The 22,713-nt window shown below is 38.3% G+C and overlaps 1 protein-coding gene across 1 annotated transcript; it reads left to right on the top strand.

Moving 5' to 3' along the window:
• Positions 1 to 3,767: 3,767 nt before the first annotated feature.
• Positions 3,768 to 18,325, top strand: LOC129268107 (uncharacterized). Its single transcript, XM_054905693.2, has 8 exons — positions 3,768 to 3,866; positions 7,992 to 8,168; positions 8,682 to 8,850; positions 9,348 to 9,457; positions 10,344 to 10,510; positions 12,123 to 12,279; positions 12,945 to 13,114; positions 14,362 to 18,325. The coding sequence occupies exons 2-8, from the start codon at positions 8,017 to 8,019 to the stop codon at positions 16,356 to 16,358; spliced, it is 2,922 nt and encodes a 973-aa protein (XP_054761668.2). The 5' UTR covers positions 3,768 to 3,866; positions 7,992 to 8,016; the 3' UTR covers positions 16,359 to 18,325.
• The last annotated feature ends 4,388 nt before the right edge of the window (positions 18,326 to 22,713 follow it).

Genomic DNA, 22,713 nt, shown 5'->3' with positions numbered 1-22,713 from the left:
TACGAGACATCTAGTTAGTACCCCCCGGGGGGGGGGGGTGGGGGGCAACTTTATACATTGACGAGTGGATACCATGCGCGACCAAAAAAAACACGTAAAAAGGATGTCTTTTTCAAGATAGGGCACGTTACATACGTAACGTAATAAGGGTGTCAAAAACACTAAAATAATGAAAAATATATCTATTTCGCTAGGAAAGCTACGTGTTTAGGGTCAAATTTGTGAGGGTAAAAAAGACTAAAATATTTTATAAATATGCCTACTTTTTGCCCCAACAGTCAACACTATTCTATACGTGCTTAGAGTCCGACTTCCGCGAGGTGTGGGAGATATGGGGCCGTATTAAAACCCAATCATGATTGATGTAGGTAAAGGTAAAACCGACGCCCGCGACATTATGATTAAAATATCGCTGTACTTGTTTAGGGGTTCGTTTCAGGAAATACTTGCCAAGGGTGTCGTTTTGTTTCCAATAAGGGTAGGGTTTCACACGTCAATACTTGTTAAGGGGTGCATTTTCAGAATATGGAAAATACTTGTTTAGGGTGTTTTTCGAGACCCCATGGTCGTGCATGGTATTTACTCGTCAATGGAAGTGGCCCCCCGGGGTTTTGATTTGATTTGATTTGATTTATTGTTTTCTTCTGCATCCATAACATTCGTATAATACATTTTTCATAACATAATAAACATAATATGCTAGCATTTTTGGCATGAATCATAAATAAAGAGTAATAAAAAGATAATTTCAGACAAAAATGATTAACTATATGATATTCACAATTTGCAGGAGAAGGATTGTCATCATAAGCAGATTACTTGAAAAAAATGACAATCCCAAACTTATACTAATTGAATTAATTAATACATTTATAAAGCAGAATGGGCATATATACATTTTCAAATACGAAACATGAATTCATGCAATATTATAGTATGAAGATGAAGATGATAAAGCTGAGGGTGACGGTGATATGATGATGTTGATGATGATGATGATGATGAAGGCCATGGAGATGATGGTGGTCATGATGAAGATATTGGTAATGACTAAATCGAATCGATAAAAAGGATACGACACAGAAATTTTACTTCAAATATTCTGATAATAACATAGATTTAACGTTTGCCTTAAATGAGTGAAGAGACGAAGATTGTTTTACAGGCTCTGGTAGAGAGTTCCACAAATCTGGACCATGGTGTCTTATATGGATCTCTGCGCAATAAGCAATTTAGGGTTGATTAAATGGAAATTTGAAGAGTTACGGGTAGGGTAAGAATAAATAGATGTATTCAGAGTATAAAAATTGTGGAATGAAGGTGGGAGCATGTTATTTACGTACTTAAACATAAGTAGTAAACTTTGAAGAGTATTAAACCAAAAGAGAAATGACCAAAAGAGAATTGGACTAAGTGGGTTTAGCCCGAATGTTGTTAGCCCATCTGATGATTAGACCAAGTGATAATAGACCATCCGTCAGTAAACCGAACAGTATACCTCGGGACGACTACACTCCGGGTAACTTCCTACTTGACATGCAATTACTGCCCCGTAGGACAACTACCCACTGGACAATTACCCCCCGCCCCCTCCTCCCTCCGCAACCTCAGAAAAACCGAAAAACCACCTCCTAAGAGAATCACCCCAGCATCCCCTATCTAGGACAAACCCCAGGACAACAACCCTATAAGACAACTATATACCCCCGTGACAATCACGCTTTAAGTTTAGGTAAACTACCCCATGACAGTTACTCCCACTAAGGCCTCCAGGACAATCAACCCCTGACAAACCCTGGGACAATTAACCACCTCCTATAATACAACTCGATCGACCGGTACCCCCCCCCCCCAAACAATCACCTTTAGGTGAATTAGTATTCCCGTGACAATCACCCCTTGGACAAATATTCCTGTTCAACTCCCCATCCCCAGGATAAATACACCCACCTCCCAGGATATTATAGCCTCATGGGAGTTACACCTACCCAAATAACGGAGGACAACCACTCCCTACCCCTCCTGCGGTATTTAATAATAATTATCTGAGAAGATATGTGGTTAGAGTTTCGGACTATATGGCCGTTTCATAATAATGTAACGATTAGGATTTAGTATTGGAGGTTATATTATGTTTGGGTTAGCGTGCAAATTTTCCATCTGAGCAATTGTCGCCGGAGAAAATGTCATATGGAACCACCCCATCTACTATCCCATCCCGGACGATTACCCCCCCCCCCCCCCAGAAAACTGGAGAAAATTTATGAAACTCCGTCAAGGACTTGTGGAAACTGAGTTTATTGAAACTGAGACCCTCTCGGGGTATCAGAGTACAATGAAAAGGTAAGCAAACACTTTACAATGATAATGGCAATAAATAGTAAAATAGTGATAATGATTATGATAAAGAGAGTTATTAATTTTTCATGTTTTTTATTCAGTGTGACCCCGGGGGGGCCACTTCCATTGACGAGTGGATACCATGCGCGACCAAGGGGTCTCGAAAAGCACCCTAAACACGTATTTTCCATATTCTGAAAATGCACCCCTTAACAAGTATTGGCGTCTGAAACCCTACCCTTAACAAGTATTGGAAACAAAACGATACTCTTGGCAAGTATTCCCTGAAATGAACCCCTAAACAAGTACAGCGATATTTTATTGTTATGTCACGGGTCCGTCGGTCGTCCGGTTTTACCTTTACAGTTTACACACCATTTGGTTAAGTATGGCCCCGGCTTCCACACCTCGCGCAAATCGGACTCTAAACACGTAGCGTTGGGGCAAAAAGGACATCCTTTATAAAACATTTTAATTTTGTTTTATCATTCCCGCAAATTTGACCCTAAACACGTAGCTTTCCTAGCGAAATAGATACCCTTTTTTCATTATTTTTGTGTTTTTGACACCCTTATCACGTTACGTACGTAACGTGCACTATCTTGAAAAAGACATCCTTTTTACGTGTTTTTTTGGTCGCGCATGGTATCCACTCGTCAATGTAAGTGGCCCCCCCCGGGAGTGTGACGCCATAATATTTCAAGCTTTGCTTTTAATTTATGACGACCCTAGCTTGCAACCATATCATTGTACAGGGGTGTATAACAGAAAATACCGCTCTAAATTGTTTATTTATGATACATTTGATGATTTATATACAAATTATTTGTTCATTAATTTAAATGTCAAATTATTGATTTGTATTTTCCTATTTTCTTTCCGAGATATTTGTTATGAAAATGAATGTTGCAAAAACCAATAAGTGATTCAAAATGAAACGAAACGAAATGAAATGAAATGCGAGCAGCTCGATCGTCCGGATGGTGTGTAAGCCCCGTGTAAGCCTAAGTACTATGAATTCCATAAATTCTAAATATGTGTTAATGGAACATATTCAATAAGATGTTTTTCGGGAATCTGAAAAATTATGGAAATCATTACCCTAGCTAGCTGTAGGCCTAACCACTGGTCAATGTCTTTTTGTTTCCAATAATCCAATCCATGAATTTTACTTTGTGTTGTCGATGTCGTCTGCAACGAAACCTTTGACCTGTTGTAACCAATATCTGCTATTAATATTCATCCGCGATAAACTTTGCATTGTTTCTGTTTATTTTTCAATTATAACGTCAAAAATTTAAGTATCCATAAATTTATTCTATTCTTTGAAGTTTATTTTGAAAAATTTAGAAAGTTATTGTTTTAGAAAGGGAAATGTTGAAATCTAATTTCGCACTATATTCAACCCGAATTACATTCTTGTCAACAGTACTTTGCCCTCAGCCATTTTCGTAAACGATCAATCGCATAATGACGTGAAAAGTGTCGGGAATCTCGGAATTTCTACACTTATTAACATCTTATTGGTAAGTTTTTCTTATAGTTATAGATACCGATATATATTTCACATGTTTTTGCCTTCTTAGAATCGTAATATATCTTTCATATTCCGTTAAATCTTGTTATCTTTTTCGCCGTTGGACCGATATTTTTGTGTGTATTTTTGAATGTTGACGGTGGGCGCGACACTGCGATGTTCATTGAACTCGTATACCGGTAGAACCAAACGCAACCAGTGCAGCGAGCGGTGTGATCCTTATCCGTTTTGCAACTGTGTATATTAATTTTTGAGCTTAGTTTTGTTGTAATGTGTGACTTCTGACGAAAAAAGGCTCGGGAAACCCGTCATTCATTACTTAAACAATGTTTACATGTCATTCATCTTAATCGTCTTTGCTGGGTATTCTTGAAAATGTCATTTTCGTACGGGCATGAATTCAAATTTATCTCGCCGCTCGCCTCAACTATCAACTGTAGTGTAATAAATATCCGGACATTTTCTCAGGTCATCGTGACGTCACGCATCAGAGAAAACCTCCCTGTGGCTGTGGCTGTGAGTGTGACGATGAATGAAAAAGGGAAATCCCTCAATGGGAGGGGGCTTTTAATTATATAGAAAATAGACCTACTACTATTCGATTTGATCTTTTCATCTGGAGCTGGCTTAATTAGGTGATCTGTCTGTTGACAGATCACCTCTTATGTTTCTACGAAGTTTCTTTTTTATTTATTTTTATTAGGGCCTAATATTAATTATTTATTTTTATTTTTCCACCCTTTTCTTGTTCCACCAAAATCATCAAAACTCTATCAATTTTCATCAAAATATTATCAATTAAAATTATGCACAGTTATCATTCAATGTGTACGAAACAAGTTCAACATCAAATGGTCATCGTCACTTCATCTACGCGCCATTTTGTAAAATCACATTATCAATCATATTTTCATCATCAATCATAAAAAATTAACAATATTAACATGAAATCAACTTCAGATCAATGGTCAACTGTCCATGTCATCAAAGGTCATGTACAGGTCACGACGCGCATGTACGCGCGCGTCAAAATTTTAAAATGCTCAAAATCACTTTGATCAAAGTAGAGTACATGTACGTTTCAGGTCATTTAAATCATTTCAGGAATTCGCTCACAGGTTTTCGCGCGCGTTCACGCGCGTAACGTCCTTATGCAACGTAGAATCGCACTTTCTTTTACGTTAATGCATTAATTATGAAATTCTAAATAATTTTATACCTTGACCAACCTTCTACGACCAGTAATAAAGGAATTAGCCTCCGTCAAAGTTTGCATTAGGCGCGCGTTCACAATAGGCCAAAAATGTGGAAAAACATGCGTTTACAAAATTCAAAATAACTCTTCAGATAGTCTGTTCAACCCCTAAATTTTCTATTCGGATGAAGTATGAATTGTAGATATGATTTCATGTCACATTTGACCCTAAATTTACCATGACGTACATGTATCAAAATTCAAAATGGCGTCGGAACTAAAATTTTCAATTTTTGTGTTATGACGTTTTAATAATTTTGCAAATATGACTATAACTCCGTAATTGTTGGTCGTTTTTCGTCCAGTTATTGACATATTGTAGCTGGTTTTATACACTTACTAATTACTGTATATCCTTATTATTTTCTGAAAGAAATCATCATAAATAATAACAATGTATAGAAGTATAATATGTTAAACTTGCACTTGAAAAATTCAATTTGAGGTTATGTTTATCGTTGCCTTGCAAATGTATGGCAATTACTGTGGTCTGATGGTTAGTGCATCTGCCTTGTAATGCGAAGGTCCCTGGTTCAAAACCCATCAGAATATGTTGTTTTTTATCAATTTTGTCTCATTTTGCGTGTAACCCCTATAAGCCAGTTCGGAGTTCGATTCTGGGCATGATAAGAACTTCATTTGTACTAAAGTGATATGATGGTTTTTAATACTTAACGAGATACATGTATAAGGACCAACTATGATGTCTTGATTATTCTTTTAAATTGTGTGTTTTATGAGATCCACAAAAAATAACAATGCGTGCACTAGCAACTGGTATTTCACAGTTGGCCAGGTACATTGTAATACTGTAACAGCATGCTAACGTATTCAAAATAAGAAATGCAACCTCTACTTTCATCAGTGTTCATTGGTTTGCTATTCAAGTCACCTGGTCTATGCAATTTCTGCATCCGGCTATATGTAAGGCATGCTCACATATATCTTGCTTTAAAATCTGCGTATCACAATGAAAGAAATGTAAGCCTAAATTGCCCATGAGGGAACTCCGAACTGGTGGCTTGCTACTGATTTTATGTTCTCAACTGGATTCTAAATCATTGTATTTTGTCAACATTATGGTCACTATTTCGTATTGTCACTTGCGAAGTTGGAATTGACATTCTCTAAAGAAACAAGACCTTTTTACTTAACCTTCTCAATCCCTGTCTTTCAACAGTAATCAACATGTTCTTTCGTTAAAAAAGTACGCTTTTTTATCATGAGGATCATATTGATCTGCATTAACATGGTGATCATGATCGAAAATTTGATCATTATCATGAGAATCACAGACAGATCACCTACTTCGTCCTCATGACGAATTAAAGTTCTAGTTTTTTTTTCTTTCTTTCTTTTTATTTCTCTCAATTGATCATCCAATCATAATTCATGCCAATCGCATTTGTAAGTTGATTGATTTTGTCAGACTAACGAGTAACGGCAACGCAGGGGCGGGGGGGGGGCAAATTTATTTGGAGGAAAATTTTGACAAGCCCAAAAAACAGAAGGTTTGCAACCAAAAATTAAGGATATTATTTCGTACCCGAAGAAAATTGACAAGCAAAAAAAAAAGGTCTTCAGTTTCAAAAGAGGGGGCATACCTCGGTTTCAATGGCATTTTTACATTAAAAATTTTAATTTTTCTTCTCAAAATCCGCACTTGGACTATGTTTAGATTACTATCTATAAAAATACTAAACAACGTGTCTTGTATTGTGTGAAATGAAAATCGAAATGAGTTTTCATATTGGCAACGTTAATTTTTTGCTTATTTTCTCATTAATTCAGTTGGATAAATCATGATAAATATTTTTGTTTTTTCCCATTTGTGTTACGTCACCATGCCTAGGTGAGTGTGCTGCATGCAGCGCACCTCCGATCCCATCGCTAGGAAAATGCTCATGAATAACCTTTTAAAAATATTTACCCTATCGCTATAGTTGATGTTGATGCAATATTATGTCAGTGGCTCAGTGCCCATATTGCCACACACTTTAGAGAACCTATATCACAGATTCATTCATATCAAATACATGTAGATCTCTAGACTACTTTTTTCTTAAAGATCATCAAACTTCCACCATGAATACATTTTCATAATATCAGCTTCCAATCGCACCCCTCTTTACATGTACATATGAAATATTTAGGTCTCTTGCAACTAAGGGATACATGTATTTATTAAGGAACAAGTGTTTTTTGTGGGAAAAGTTTGAAAATTCACAAAATCACTGATTACCTAGTTAACTGTTTATGTACTGTTTTGGCCCTTTTGGATCATCAGGGGCGGATCCAGGATTTGCCAGGGGGGGCACATTTTCCTGAGGAAAATATGACAAGCAAAAAAAAATAAGTTCCTCACTTTTGTACATGAACGACATTGTATGCTGTGACTTTAAAAGGGGGGCACACTTGTATAAGAAGGGCATATTTACATTACAAATTTTGATTATGGCTCTCAGAAGGGGGGCACAGGCCAGATGTCCCCCCACCCCCCTGATCTGCCACTGTTTTTATTCAAATTTCTTTTGGAAGGATATTGAAAAGTGTTAAAAGTGCATTCAACTTATTTTCTGATGTGTAAATGCACTAGAGGGGTGGCTTTGCCTTTATCACTCTGAGTCTGCCATTTTGTTGCTGACTTCTTCATTTTGGGAGGCATTTCATAAAGGGTTCAGTCAGCGATTGCTACTCACTGTATTGCTGTTAGCCAATCAGATGCAAGGAATTTAGTACAAGCCTGTACTCAATTGCCTTGTTATTTTCATGAAATTTCCCTGTTACATGATCTGCCATTGCCTTTTCACTCCTAACCAAAAAAAAACCTGATAGTTATTCTCTCCCATCATTCCACAGGTGCAGGGATTGTGATTGGAAGAAGATGGTGGTCGGAGGAGGGGCCTCTGGTCCTGCAAGAGGCCCCGCTTGTAGCTCAGGGATGAATGCCAGAGACCTCGCAGATAACGATGATCTAGCAACCAGCCTTATACTTGACCCCTACCTCGAGTTCACCACACACAAGATGAACACAAGGTAAGTAGCTCAAGGAACTTTTTTACCTTTTTATCTACTGATGAGTTTATGAAGGACTGATAGAACAGGAAAAGTATGTCCGAAAGAGGTTGCTAATTTGCTTTCACAATCAAATTCAAACTTTGTATTGAAGATCATATAACAGTCACCACGCAATCACGCATTGAGCGTCAGAATGATAAACTGATGACACGAGATTTGCTCCTGGCTTTATCTTGTGTAAGATGTTAGGTTAGGTTTACAGTTGCAATAGGATTTTTTGTTGGGTTCTTGTTTAGGTGCATTGTAGAGAATAGTTTTAAATCCATGCTTGAAGTCTGTCATTCGAGTAGTTTGGGGAATTCATAGCGTAAAAAGTTGTTGCCGGAGCTACTGTCATGGAATCAATGATCTACAACATGTAGTACATCTATTCCACTATTCACTGAAACTTATACATGTACAATCATATACATGTACTCCCTGCTACTATCTTGCTGATATCACCTGCCTCTGTCTTTCTTTTTAATATAGATTTCGGCCTGTAACGACACGGACAGAGCATTTACGTTACATCTTACGGATCTTCAAGGAAGATCAGAACTATGAGAAGGCCTACAACAAGCTGATGTCATCGGGGGACTGGGCTAAAGTTTTCCTCTCTAACAAGTCTAATTTTCAAATACAAGTATTCAAAGAACATGTAAGTCACTAGTCTTAAGTGCAGGTAATTGTACAAGATTATATCTCTTCTCTTATTCAAGAGAGATTGTACTGTATACATGTAGTTCTAATTTGATCGCTGTATACCATTAATTCTGCAAGAACTACAGATAACTCTGTCTTGGGTTCTGTAACACAAAAGGTTTGCAATCAATCGCTAAATGACAATGACCAATCAAGGTCATTATTGCTTGAGCACTGTTTAAAATACTGACCGGGAACCAATCGTGCGGTTCTTTCATATTTGCAACTCACCGCAAACCTTTATATTTGTATGTTGTGGAGCCCTGGTCAAGTCTAATGTTGACCACAGAAGCCTATTTGACTACATTGTAGATGACTAAGAGATATATGATACATTCTTTGCTTAATGTGGTAGCAAGGACTAAGAAGATTATTTTGAAGCTCAATGTACTCCTGATCTACCTCCAATATGAATTCAGGTCACTGAGTCTGCTCTTTTTCATTCTTTCACAGGTATTCCGTTACCTTGGTATGTTTGACCCCGATTCCGGTTTCGAGATAAAACCTTGCTATCGATATTCACTAGAGGGTGCCGGAGGGAAGATTGTTACAACATGCCACTGGTAAGCTTTGAAAACTGTTAAACTTTCATCCAAAGAGCAGTAAACCCATGTTCTTGAGGATTTGTTTCCGTTAATAGTCCACTGCTGGCAAGACTTATATTTAATAGTCCCGGGGGGGGGGGGGGGGGCAACCCAGAATCAAAATCCCCCCCCCCCCCTGTCAGGACTATAAATGTTTCACATATTAGCAAAATTTATAAGGAAATAATTTTCCCCTGTTGTATACAGGAATTGTCCGCTATATGGAAAACCATCGTTGTCAATTTTTCATATAGGAAATTTGCACAATGTCCTTTGGAAACAGAGGAGCATACTGAATTGTTGAGAAACGATGAATGTATAAAGACATGACCAGGGCACCCTCCCTCCAACCTCTGCATCATTTTGCAACTTCCCCAATTTAGCTTGAATTACTGGCGCATGCCACCCCAACTGTTTCATATAAAGCCCCCTTTCCACTATGCCGATTTGGGCAGGATAGGGGGAAAATGAATCATTCTACCGGGAGTCAGCGAAAAATAATTTGCAGTAATGAAAGTTTTCCAAAGGAACGGGGGATTCATTACGTCTGCGTGCCGCTGTTGGTATGCCAGGAAAGACCTGATTACCCGTTATCCCACAACTGCGCGCTGTGTTCCTTACGCTTTTTGATCGGGAAGATCGGCATGAAATTTTGAACATGTTCTACATTTTTAGCCAATCACACCGATCTGAATAAAATGCCCACTGTTGTCCCTTCTACACAACGTTGTTATTACGCTGCCGCTGATTTCAACCGATTTCTATGAATTCTATCCCACTCTCCGCCGATCTAATGATCAGGGTTTCAGATCGTGAAAGTGGAATGGCCTCTTAAACAACTTGTTTTTCTCTCCATTAACCTTAGGTCTAAGCATGAGAAGATTGATAACTTGGTGGGGTGTATTGCCGAGTTGACAGAGTTTGAGGAGAACACTTTCCTCAAGTCGGGAGAGAATGATTTCAGCATCATGTTTTCAACGCGAAAGAACTGTGCCCAGCTGTGGCTCGGACCTGCTGCCTTCATCAACCATGGTAAGAATTCCCTTCTTTCTTTATTTTGGTACTCAAAACTAATTCACAAGGTACAAATACAGGTTTATACAAGTCAGATAACAAAACAAACTTGAAAGTGCTACACTGCTATGTAATCTTATCACATTTTGCAGCAATAAGATATTCAGATTTATACTTCACTTTAATGAAGGAAAGAAGGGAATGAAAGTTAGGCTTTTCTTTTCTAAACGTACATTAATAAATGTGAAAACGAGTACAGAGAAGAAAAAAGTTTATACACAAATTATTATGATGGTCTTTGCTACATCCAATCAATTTTTTTTAAGTTGTCAATTTCTCTCCCCTTTTAAGTTTCGAGCTCAAGTACTTTTCTAAACATTTCCAGAGAGGGGTAACGATCGCACACTCACCATAACGGAATAATTTTGCTTTACAAATTTGAAAAGCATTTTTGGTCATCAGAGAAAAGCTCTCAACTATTATTAAGTAATGTACAGTCCTGTGTAAAAATATGCTATACAAAAGTCTTCATGTGTAGCAGTCTTTAAAAAAATGTGGAGCAAATTGTGATGCGATACCAGAAAAATTATTCCCTGCATAACATGTTCGATAGATGCAGGCAACTGATTGCACAAGCTATGTAATGGTGAGAATTCCATGATAAAACATTAATCTGGGATGTTTTCAGGTTGTGTTCAAGGGCTGTGGAATGGGGGGTGGGTCTTCAGCCTCACAACCTTTTTCCCCAAACCAAATAGCCCCCCCCCCCCCACTTTCCAGGTAAAAAATTACACGAGGGCTTTAATAGGGCGATTTTGCCCCCGAAATGCTCTATTTTGTTTTAAAAAAAAAATAGTCCCCGAAAATCCCCATGCATTGTTAAAGCTTATCCAGTGATGCAGATTTAGGCAGTCAGTTGTGAAAAATAGCTCCCGGGAAATAAAATTAAAAAAAATTATTTTTCTAATTTGACTGCAACTTTCAAAACGATTCCGCAGCTTCTAGTGTTGATTTATACTCCTGTATGGACTTGCTCCTTTTCATAGCTTTTCGTACTCATTCAGTATCACCATCATCACTTTAATATTTCTGTCAGCATTTTCCCTATTAAAAGTATTATTAATGACGGGTTACTTGCACCATGATGACGCTCCCACTCCCTCCTTCCACATCTTTTTGTTGTCTTCTTCTGTCTCCTTGTTCAGACCAGCCTTACTGCTTTCTTCTCCATATCTTTCCATGTAATCTTTTGTCTTCCCATTTCCTATTTTCATTATTATCTTTTGATATCATATCTATGATTGAAAAGAGAAAATCATGTTTTGTATTTTTAATTTTTTTTTCCCCCACTGTTAAAATAACTGGTTGCCGGAAGCATTTTGTTTCCAGGCCGTCAGACACGTTTCCTTTCTCACAATAATTAGAGAACCGTTTGACAGATAAACTTCAAACTTAGTAAAGTTTGCACATAGGAGTGATGATGATTTGATAAGATTTGTAGGGTATCAGGTCCAAGGCCATTTCCATTCTCATGATAATCAGAGAACCGTCTGATTATCAACTTACGTAGCAATGATGATTTGATTTTGCAGTGCCAAACATTCCTTCAATTTGTTTTTATTTTTTTCAGATTGTCGGCCGAACTGTAAGTTTGTAGCTACAGGGCGAGACACGGCTTGCGTCCAGGCGTTGAGGGATATAGAGCCGGAGGAAGAGATCACATGTTATTACGGAGAAGACTTCTTTGGGGAGAACAACTGTTATTGTGAATGTGAAACGTGTGAAAGGTAAGGTGCTAGTTCGATACTGAACCGGGCCTAGTTAGCTTTTAGGGTTTCATTTACTGAATAGCCAATCAAAATCAATTCCATAGTAGTTTCAAAGGATGACAAAGGCAAAGAAGTAACTATTGTGCAACAGGGCCCAATGATTTTAGAGCAATTACCGGAGCCAGGGATAAAGATGCACTTTTAAGCATTCAGATAGAAAACAATAACATGGTAATAAGGGAGGGGTTGCAGAAAAGGGGATTGATTTGAATGTAATATATATATGTGCAGTATTTGGTACCCTTGGGTTCCAAATGAAAATCTGCCAATTGTTAAACTATGTTAATAAAGGCTGTACCCTGGCTTCCAAATAAGTGTGAATTGTTTTATGTGAGCTTTATTGATGTTCAAAATAATAATATTGCACCATTATTAATGTTCAAAATGCTATTTCTGTCACATGCTACAGGCGGAATATGTACGCTCTCTCAAACTCACGTATGTACTAGTTCTAGTACTTATGAGCGATGTGCATTATTGTTCACCTTTACACGGTTTTTCTTGAGGTGAATCCAAGATGGCGCTTCACAACGTGGTACCCCTGAACAGTGCTTGATGCATCATTTATTTATTTATTTTACTGTTATTTATATCCGTTTCTCTCCATTTTTTCTCTTCCATAGACGACAGAGTGGTGCGTTCACCCCTAAGGGTTCTCCAGACAAGAAAAAAGAAACGCCAAAGTACAGTCTCAGGGACACCAACAAGCGGATCATGCGCCTCAAGAAACAAAAAAAGGAGGACTCTGGCACGGAGCAAAATAAACCACCAAAGCACATCTTACACAGAAGTGGTATGTTTTTTTTTTTTATTATTATTACGAAATTGTCATAATGATAACAGGCAAAGTAATGCAACTTGCCAAAAGTCTGTGCCATGCAGACCTGCCTACTGTCCTGATATTATCAGGATAGTCCTGATTTTCAACTTTCAAAATGGCCAAAAATCACGACGTCCTGATTTCTGCAATTTCATGTGGGGATCACTCGCCATAAACCCATTCATCCTCCCCCCCCCCCCCCCAGTCCTCGATACATCTCAAATAGCCCAGTCAGTCCTTTTGGGTTAAAGCTGCTAAAGGCCAGGAGCTTCAGAGGGCACTGCATTCTTGACCCCTGCATATGGCTCTCCCCTGGACCTCCGGCCTTTGGTTTTCCAGATTTGCATCTTATGGACAGGTATGACCACATCTGGGTCACGTAACACAAAGGTTAGCAATTAATCGTACACTTGATTTTACGATTGATTGTACATTGTAGCCAATGGAATCAATCGTAGAAAAATGTTCTTCGATCACTGCTAAGCTTTTTGTTACGGGGCCCCTGGAATCCTGCTATGAGGGCACCACGTGTCTCTTCATAGAGGATTTCCTGCATTCTCCATTATTTTGGCTACGATGGAAAACGTGGGGGTGATTTCTACGATCAATTGCATTGATTATTGTGTATGATCAATCGTACAAACCATCTCCATGATCAATCGGTAATGCTTTGTGTTGTGGGGCACTAGTAATGAAGAGCCACCTGCACGATTCCTGAGGGAAAGACATGGCTCTGACTTTAAATAAGGTGCCTTATTTCAGTGAGTTTTATTGATAGAGCAGATTGCTATGTGGGCAATTATTTAAACTGTTATTTAGATTTTGAACCTGCACAAAATAAAATGTTTTTTTTTTTCAATATCGACCGAGGCGGGGAAAAAATTACACAGGGGCTTGGGGCAAATTTGCCCCTGAAATGCCTTACAGAGCCCTGGAAAACTAAAAAAAGCCCTGAAACTCACATAGGGTCCAATGTACACTTTAATACAATGTGGCAAATTTGGTCTGGTGGGCTCAAAAGTAGCCCTGGGAAAAAAAAAATTCCTTGGACCGAGGTGAAATTAGTCGCCCTGTCTTTGGGATAAAAGTTATTGATCCTTTATAATTACTCCAAATTAAAATCTTTTTTTATATCAAGAGACATTGTGTACCAAATAATTATGTGAAACACCCATGTCATGTTTATGTGAATAATGTGATGTGTTATTTCTTAATTGCAGATTCAGAAAGCAGCCTGAGCTCAACTAATAGCAACACGGAAGCTTCCTCCAAGCAAGTACTAAGCACCACCAAACCTCGTTCTAACCGACGACCGCTGTCTCCGTCAAGGACAACCAATCAAGCGCTAGTCGACATCCTTGCCGAGCAGAAATGTCTTTCAAGATGCGATGCGGAACTCATGCTCGCAGAGGGCTATAAAGTACGGAGTTCAAATCCTGTTCCGTTGAAAGAGGCAAAGGTCCTCTTAACGCCACACAAGTATGAAAAAGACAAAAGAGTTGTGGTTGCTGGTAGCAGTGGACGATCGTTGCGAAGCCGAAGGAAACTTGAGAACGCCCTTGAACCAACCAGTAACCAAAGAAAGGATCGTCAGTCGGGAAGGACTAGAAACTCCCCTTCCCGTGTCCAAAGGACAAAAGAAACCAATGTAGTGAAACTGTGCAACCCTCCTGGACGGCAAGAGTCTGTCGCTTTGCGTTCACCTTTGCGCCATTCTGGAAATGCTGCAGATTTTCCTCTGTCAGTTACAACTGAACTGCAGGTTGACACCAATGATCGGTCAAGGAAGAAGGTTGTTCTTCTTTCACAATCATTGCCTCGATCACGAAGAATGTCAGTGTCCCCATCAACTGTGGATTCTCCGTCATTGTCACCATCACAAAAACCGCAGTCGCCTCGGTCCGCAGTATTGCCTGCAAGAACGTTATCATCCCTCCTCTCAGCTCCATTGACCCTGACAAATGCATGTAGGACTTTGTCCAATTCTATACTTGCAGAGACCAAGGCTATTTCAATTCAAAGTGAAGACAAACTGACTGCAAAGTTAAAAGAGGGGGTGCAATTATCATCAGACTCTGAGGCATCGAGTGCAGGCACTCTGAGTATGCCAAAGGACGATGATGATGATGATGATGATGAGTTTATAGTTGTCGACGATGATGGCGATGATACCGGTGATGAATATATGGACGCCTTGGAATCTGTATTCAGTACACCAAAGCTTGCTTGCCCATCGGCAAAGGAATGTGAATCCGAAGAATTATCGGGCAGTGGTGACACAGCTCAGGGACCTACAATAGATGCAAGGAAATCAAATAGTGTGACTCAGAAACGAATCATGACGTACCAGTCTGAAATCTCTGCATGCAAGACTAAGCTGACAATACGTGGAATACGCCAACTGGTCTCACAACCAGTGGACAGTTCATCGAAGACTGGAGGATTGTGCAACGGGGATCTACAGAGTGAAAGTGCAAGCCTAGCAAAAAACACAACACTTGGTAGCCTGACAAGGAGCACCCGAAAGAGGCAGCTGGGTAAATCAGATTCAGAGGATGCAGCAAGCTGCAAAAGCCCCAAGAGTGAGTTGAAACCTACTATTTTGAAGGTGCCACGTCTTAAAATCCGTGTGAAGGACCCTAACGGGGACATTGAGGAGATTGTCACATCATCATCAGATGAGGAACGTAGTCCTCAACTGCATCACAAGTTTAGCAGAAGACTTGATGATTCATCAAGTGCGAAAGCAAACCTCTCAAGGAGATCGTCTGGAAAGAGAAACTCTGTGCAAAATCCCAAGAAAGAAACCAGAAAGCAATCCTCCACGGGGAAATCCGAGATCAAACTAGGGACGATGCTCGAGGGTAAGGGCAATCAGACAAAGAATGCACCTAGTCGTTTCCAACTTCCCAATTTGATTTCTAGTTCACAAGGAGAAAGACCAGAAGAGGCATCCTCGGAGTCCATATCGCCGCCCGTACTCCCAAAGATTGATGACGACGAGGACCTCATCATCGATGTCGAGGACGAGTTTGAATTTCCCCTTCCTCCACTGGAACCGGAGGGGCATGGCCTCTATGCGTCAGTGGACGCGATACCCTGTGGCATCGAGACACAGAAAGTACGCTTCAAGTTCGGCCAGGAGTCGATGCAATTTCACATGCCAAGAGTAGCTCATTCCCATCTTGAAAAACCCCATTCAGTACCTTCTTGCTAATTGTTATAACTTATTGCTTTTAAGGTATTGTAAATTCATTTGTTTTGATTCCCAACAGACCTTATGCATTGATGTCATAGCGCTGCCATCTTAGAGGTCAGTGCCATGGTTCACCAGTGCCATTGCCTTGCGTGCATTGGTGATCTGCAGCTGGCGCATCTTTGACAACTCTGTCTGCGCATATTCCTATATCCTCTGAGAGAGGGCGCTATGAGGTTATGACATCACATGCATAAGGTCTATTAAACGCTAGTGTGATTTACCATCTTGTTTTTCCTTGTAATGTATTCACTAAGCTGCAGTTTGTCAATGATTCATGAATGTTAAGCGAATAAAATTAGCATATCAGAAATATGGCTGAGGAGCCCTACTTCATCCGCCTTTTTGCTGATTACTAAAAAACAGGATGATATTGATCTAGGTCCCGTTTCATAAAGACTTGTTAGTGCATAATTACTATTATAAGTCTACACTCAGCCAATCAAATTGAATGATTTCAGTAGCTTTAAACCGTTATTGTAACAAGTTTTATGAAACGGGGCCTGTGTTCTCTTTTGAACACACCATAGCAAAGTACTCTAAAGCAGATATTTAAGTCAGTGTGTGAGATGTTTGCAAAGAAATTAATTACGATCAGTAAACATGTTCCATAGTATGAGAATTTTAGTCTACCTGTACTAACAATCAGAATGTACATGTATCACAGGATTACTTAGTATCATAGTATTCGACCCTTTATTAACCCTTTCCGTTCTATCTTTATTTAAAGTTATGTGCAATCGTGTCTTTTGAGTTAAGTTTCAGTGTTCAACATGTACTGGTACATGTACGTGTATTAGTGACTTGAAATATTAGCACTGTATTGATGAATTGAATTATCTTGAGTATGCTATGTACTACATGTATATTTGCCTGAGCACTCCCCCCCCCCCCTCCATAAAGCAGCAATTTGCTACTACAATAAAGAGAAAATAAACATGTTCTCATATTTTTTGTCTCTGTAATTATTTTGCTACAAATTGGTTGATTTGAATTGGTCACCTACAAAAGACTGTAAACTTAACATAAATAAAAAAAAAATGACTAAACTTCTACCACCACTGAACATTAATTTGTTAATGTCATTGCCTTTTGTAAGCCCATTTCCCCACCCTTTTTCAGATAAACACAAAATCATGGAAGTGCTTGGTACATGGTTTGCTATTTCAAAAAGGGTCAAAGAAGAGAATCGACTGAGAATTTGACCTCTATGTGAAATAACCACCACCCCCTTGATCCCTGTACAAAGACGCATCAATTCAGTAGTCAATGAGACAGATGAAAATATAGCAAGTTAAACATATCAGAATGGTGACATGATGGTGAATATAAAGTTGTTCATGTACACTGAAATGAAATTGGAAGACGATCTTTTGAGTAGAGCTGAATATTCAGACAATAATATTCATAATAGTATGTCCATTTATATAGTGCAGTTACTATGTGCATATACTCAACTGCGCTTTGATACTTGGTATCATATTGATAGGCACCATATTAATAGGCGCTAAAGCGTTCATGGAAAAATCCTACTGGGTACCCATTCACCTCACCTGGGTCGAGTGCAGCACAATGTGGATATATTTCTTGCCAAAGGAAATTACGCCATGGCTGGGATTCGAACCCACGACCCTCTGTTTCAAAGTCCGGAGACTAATCCACTGGGCCACAACGCTCCACAATTCAATGAACCGTCATTAATGGATGTGTGTAACGTGCATTACCTCCGATGGTTTTAGCATCGGAACTGACTGATGCCTAATCTTGTTGGTAGGACCAAGATGAAATGTTACTAATTTTTTTACAATGCACTGTTGCTATGTTAGGCACACATTTTCTATCAAGGGAATAGCTAAAGTAAGTTATCGCTATAGATTTGTACATGAAGTTGACCTACAATGTGGAAAAGAAGTTGATCATGTATATGTGTGTAAGAAGGTTTACCTGGTAATTTGGACATTGGCAGTCATATTTTAAAGATGTTACAGTCACGTCAACAACATCAATTCCAGATTGATCAAACCTGCTGGCCCGAATTCACAAAGGTGGTTTTGAAAACCCACGGTTGAGTCCATGGTTTATGCAGATTTCCTGTATAAATTACGCTTATTTTACCGCGTATATTAAAAAATGTCCAATGCTAATGCACGCTTTTGTCAGAGTGCGCCAAATTGACGCCTGTTGCCGTGGTTATCTACGCTATTTTATTCATGAGTCTACTGTTTTGAATAATGAGTCCACTCTTCAAACAGTGGACTCATGAATAAAATAGCGTATCTAACCATGGTAACAGGCATCAATTTTGCGCACTGACAAAAGCGCGCATCAGCATTGGACATTTCTTACATACGCGCCCGATACGCGCTAAATCAAGCGTAATTTACACAGGAAATCTGCATAAACCATGGACTCAACCGTGGGTTTTCAAAACCACCTTTGTGAATTCGGGCCGCTATGTTACTTCAAATGGCTTTTTACATGTATCATTGGTCGCTTTTGGAGGCAGTTTTGTTGGTGGGACTCTTTAGCATACATGTATAGCACTAGTGGGGCAGACTTGTGGTAAAACTCTCTTTGTAATTTGTTAAAGATAAGTTGTGACAGAGATCAATTAGGTTACCATTCTGAGGTTTTGTCACATTTTTACATAGTTAATGAATTCAATTTTGTAAGGAAAATTCAGGTTTTTATTGATTATAGGAGAGATAGTGTACCACTCATTCCGTCAAAAGTGAGTAACCAGTATCTTACCTTGCAACAAATTAATTCCTCCCTTGAAAACTGGTTTAACTTGGGAGAATACCATGTAATGTATAAATTACAGCTTTACATATTGTATATGATGCACACCTGTACAAATTGAAATATGTTGTCAATTTAACTTTTTTAATGAAATTCAGGTTTGAAATAGTTATGCAGGATTAAGCAACTACAGGTAACTCTGCAAAGTTGAATCACTTGGGACCTCAGATATATGTTTAACTTAATAGAAGAGGTATACGGTATAACACATGTTTTTAATCATCTTGTCTCAAAAAAATAATTTGACTTTGGCAAATATTCAACTTAATGGAATGCTGAGTTACCTGTTTTACTATTGAGAAGTAAGCTGCAAAATTTCGTTGTGGAACCTTTTGTATAGATGGAGGTCTGGGGAGTTTTTATGATGACCATCAAATTACCTGGTTAAATTTCAGGTATTGTCTCATGTCAGGGAACTATCTCAGAAAGAGATGAGATCGTTCCGATCAATCTCAATTCTTTGAAATAATTCTGACATAGCGTTATCGTGTCCTTCATCAGAAGTCCCTTTGAAGCGCTCTACAATAATGCTTCATAGTTACCATGGCTTTAGCAGAGCAGCCGTCAATCTCTTGTTCAGGGAATAATTTTCCTGGTATCGCATCACAATTTGCTCCACATTTTCTAAAGACTGCTACACATTAAGTCTTTGGTATAGCATATTTTTACATGACTGTACATTATTTAGTTGAAAGCTTTTCTCTTATGACCAAAAATGCTATTCAAATTTGTAAAGCACAATTATTCCCTGCATGTTTGTGAGACTGGACCTACAGTAATATTTACTGCAAATATACAGCTAAGAATAGGATGTTGCACTGATATATCAGGGGGGTGTTTCACAGAGATGTAAGTGTGACTGAGAGACGCACTTAAATACTCACGCGTATATATGTGCGATCTTTATTGATCACGTGCGTGTCTTAGTATGATCCGACCAATGCGGTCATACCTTTTTACTGTACGCAACCAGACATTTAAGTGCAACTCTAAGACATTATTGAATCTTTGTGAAACATCCCCCTGGAGCAATTGCATCTTTAAAGGGATAGTCCAGGCTGGAGATATTTCTATCTCAATAAATAGAGTAAAATTCACAAAGCAAAATGCTGAAAATTTGATCAAAATCGGATAACAAATAACGAAGTTATTGATTTTTAAAGATTTGCATTATTCCGGTGAAACAGTTCTAGGCATGTCTTTATGAATATTCATTAGGTGGGCTGATGATGTCATATCCCCACTTGTTCTTTTGTATTTTATTATATGAAATAAGGTTTATTCAAAATGTTTCTACCAAGAACTAAAACAATTGGATTGACAACTGATTAAGTGCATTAGTTATTTATTGCCGCAACTTATTTCATCTTAATGGAGACACATCATTTACACATGTATGAAAAAATGAAACATTTATGATTTCATGTAATAACGTAAGAAAAAGGAAAGTGGGGATGTAACATCAGCCCACCTAATGAATATTCATGACAATTTGCATATAACTGTAGTGTTCACAAAATAATGATAAACTTTAAAATTCAATAAATTTGATATTTGTTATCTGATTTTGATGAAATTTTCAGCATTTTGCTCTGTGAATTTTAATCTAATTATTTAGATATAAATATTTCCAGCCCGGACCATCCCTTTGATAACAAATGTTGAACTTTGGTTTGTAGGGTGTAAAGGAAAAAAGACACAATTATGCATTGGAAACAATTTCTGTAGATACCAAGCTGTCAGAGTCAGCATCTAGTCAGGTTTGGGAGAAGTCTTACTTTTATCATGTTATATCACTGGATTTTGAATGAGAATTGACAAATGGGATTGTACAATAACGTATCACTGCTAGATATATGTTTTGTAAAAATGATACTTTGTTATTTTTTCTGGAGAATAGTGTTTGTTCCGATTTGACTTTGGTCTTGGTGTTGATTAAGTTGATATTAGTCATGCCTGGATTGAAATTAATACACTTTATTTATTTTCAAGAAAATAACACAGACTTGTCACCAGTATATTTTGTTTTTCTGTATTACGTTGATTTCCAAGTGTGGGGGCTGGTTAACCTATTTTTGAATTATAGGCCTGTATTCTGAACTTTGGTTTGAATTAACTCTGGTCGAAATCTGTGTTTAACTATGGAAAGCCAATTGTGACACAAGTCTCTAACATGTCAAGTTCAATTTATCACCTTTTTTTACTATCAAATCACTTAAAACTTTGGGAATAACTGAAGTAGTTTTCTTCATCTAGCTTGAGGAAAGAACACGTTAAAGGTTAGAAGTAAACACTGGACAAGATGTCAACATTTTTGGCTTCCCATGTTATTTACACAGTTAGACATGGCATATTAACCTAGGTTTATCTTATTGTGCACATACGCCAATGAATAAGTGAAGTGGGTTAGTCATTGGCATATGTGCACACCGGTTTAGGCCCATACCTAAAATCAGAGCTGGTAGGTGTTTCATAAAACTGTAAGTTACAAGCAACTTTCAAATGACTGGGGATCCTTTCTTACATGTAGGTACTATATCAACAGGTTCACCGGTCATTTGTAAAGTTCAAACATATCTTGCGTGCAGTTTTATGAAGCATCCACCAGCATCGCTAAGCCACACATAATATTTGTAAAAGACGGAACAATTAGGAATGCAGGAAAGTCATTCTGCTGGGCCCCGTCTTACAAAGAGTTACGATTGATTTGATCAACCACAGCTATGGACAGCCAGCAACGTCAATATTTAAAATAAATGTTCAAGATATTTTCTAAATATGATGTATATTCATATATTCACTGTTTTCTTGACAATTCAGTATGCTTCTCGTTGTTTGCAAAGGACATTGTGCAAATTTCCTAAAGAAAAAATAATGACATTGATGGATTTTCATATGCTTGAGGTTGATCGGATCAATCATAACTCTTTGTAAGACGGTACCTTAAGTGAGACACCTTCTAGCAGGAATTGAAGGTTCTCAACATTTTTCAATAAGGTTTTTCCACATATCAGCATTGTTTTGTATATTATGGAGTTGGATATGAAGAAATAAGATGTTTTTTTACTTCCTGCATTAAAGGCACATCACTGATTTATGGTAAGGTGCCTTAGCCCTATTATAGACTCGAGGGGGGGGGGGCTGAAACAGCCTCTACCCCCGCCCCTCGAGATTGTGTGGCGAATAATGTGTGATGTGAAAATCTTGCACCACAATATTTGTAGACTTAGAGAAAAAAAATCACTGTACACAATATTTTGGGGGGATACAATCATTTTCTGATGTACATTCAAATTTAATTTTATGTGTCAGATAGCAAAACTAATTTTTGAACCATTAGCTAAACAAATTCATGTTAGATATACATCAAGAAAGGTGTTAAGGGGGGCAAATTACCACCCCCCATGTAATTTTGGCTAGTATACTGACAAAGTGTTCAGTAATGAAGTAAGCTTTTGTCATATACCAAGTTTACACTTGTTGCTATATGAGGCAGACCTCTCAACTATTTTAA

The sequence above is a fragment of the Lytechinus pictus genome, chromosome 9 (genome assembly GCF_037042905.1).
Source record: "Lytechinus pictus isolate F3 Inbred chromosome 9, Lp3.0, whole genome shotgun sequence".
Classification (NCBI taxonomy): Eukaryota; Metazoa; Echinodermata; class Echinoidea; order Temnopleuroida; family Toxopneustidae; genus Lytechinus; species Lytechinus pictus.
The sequence above is the reverse complement of the archived record's forward strand: the minus strand, read 5'-3'. Positions and strand labels throughout refer to the sequence as shown.

What these genes read in the sequence shown, in the direction of transcription:
- LOC129268107 (XM_054905693.2), top strand. Translation starts at nt 8,017, where the DNA reads ATGGTGGTCGGAGGAGGGGCCTCTGGTCCTGCAAGAGGCCCCGCTTGT. An exon ending in ACACACAAGATGAACACAAG is followed by an intron (nt 8,169 to 8,681) that starts GTAAGTAGCTCA and finishes TTTTTAATATAG; the next exon opens with ATTTCGGCCTGTAACGACAC. An exon ending in TGCTGCCTTCATCAACCATG is followed by an intron (nt 10,511 to 12,122) that starts GTAAGAATTCCC and finishes TATTTTTTTCAG; the next exon opens with ATTGTCGGCCGAACTGTAAG.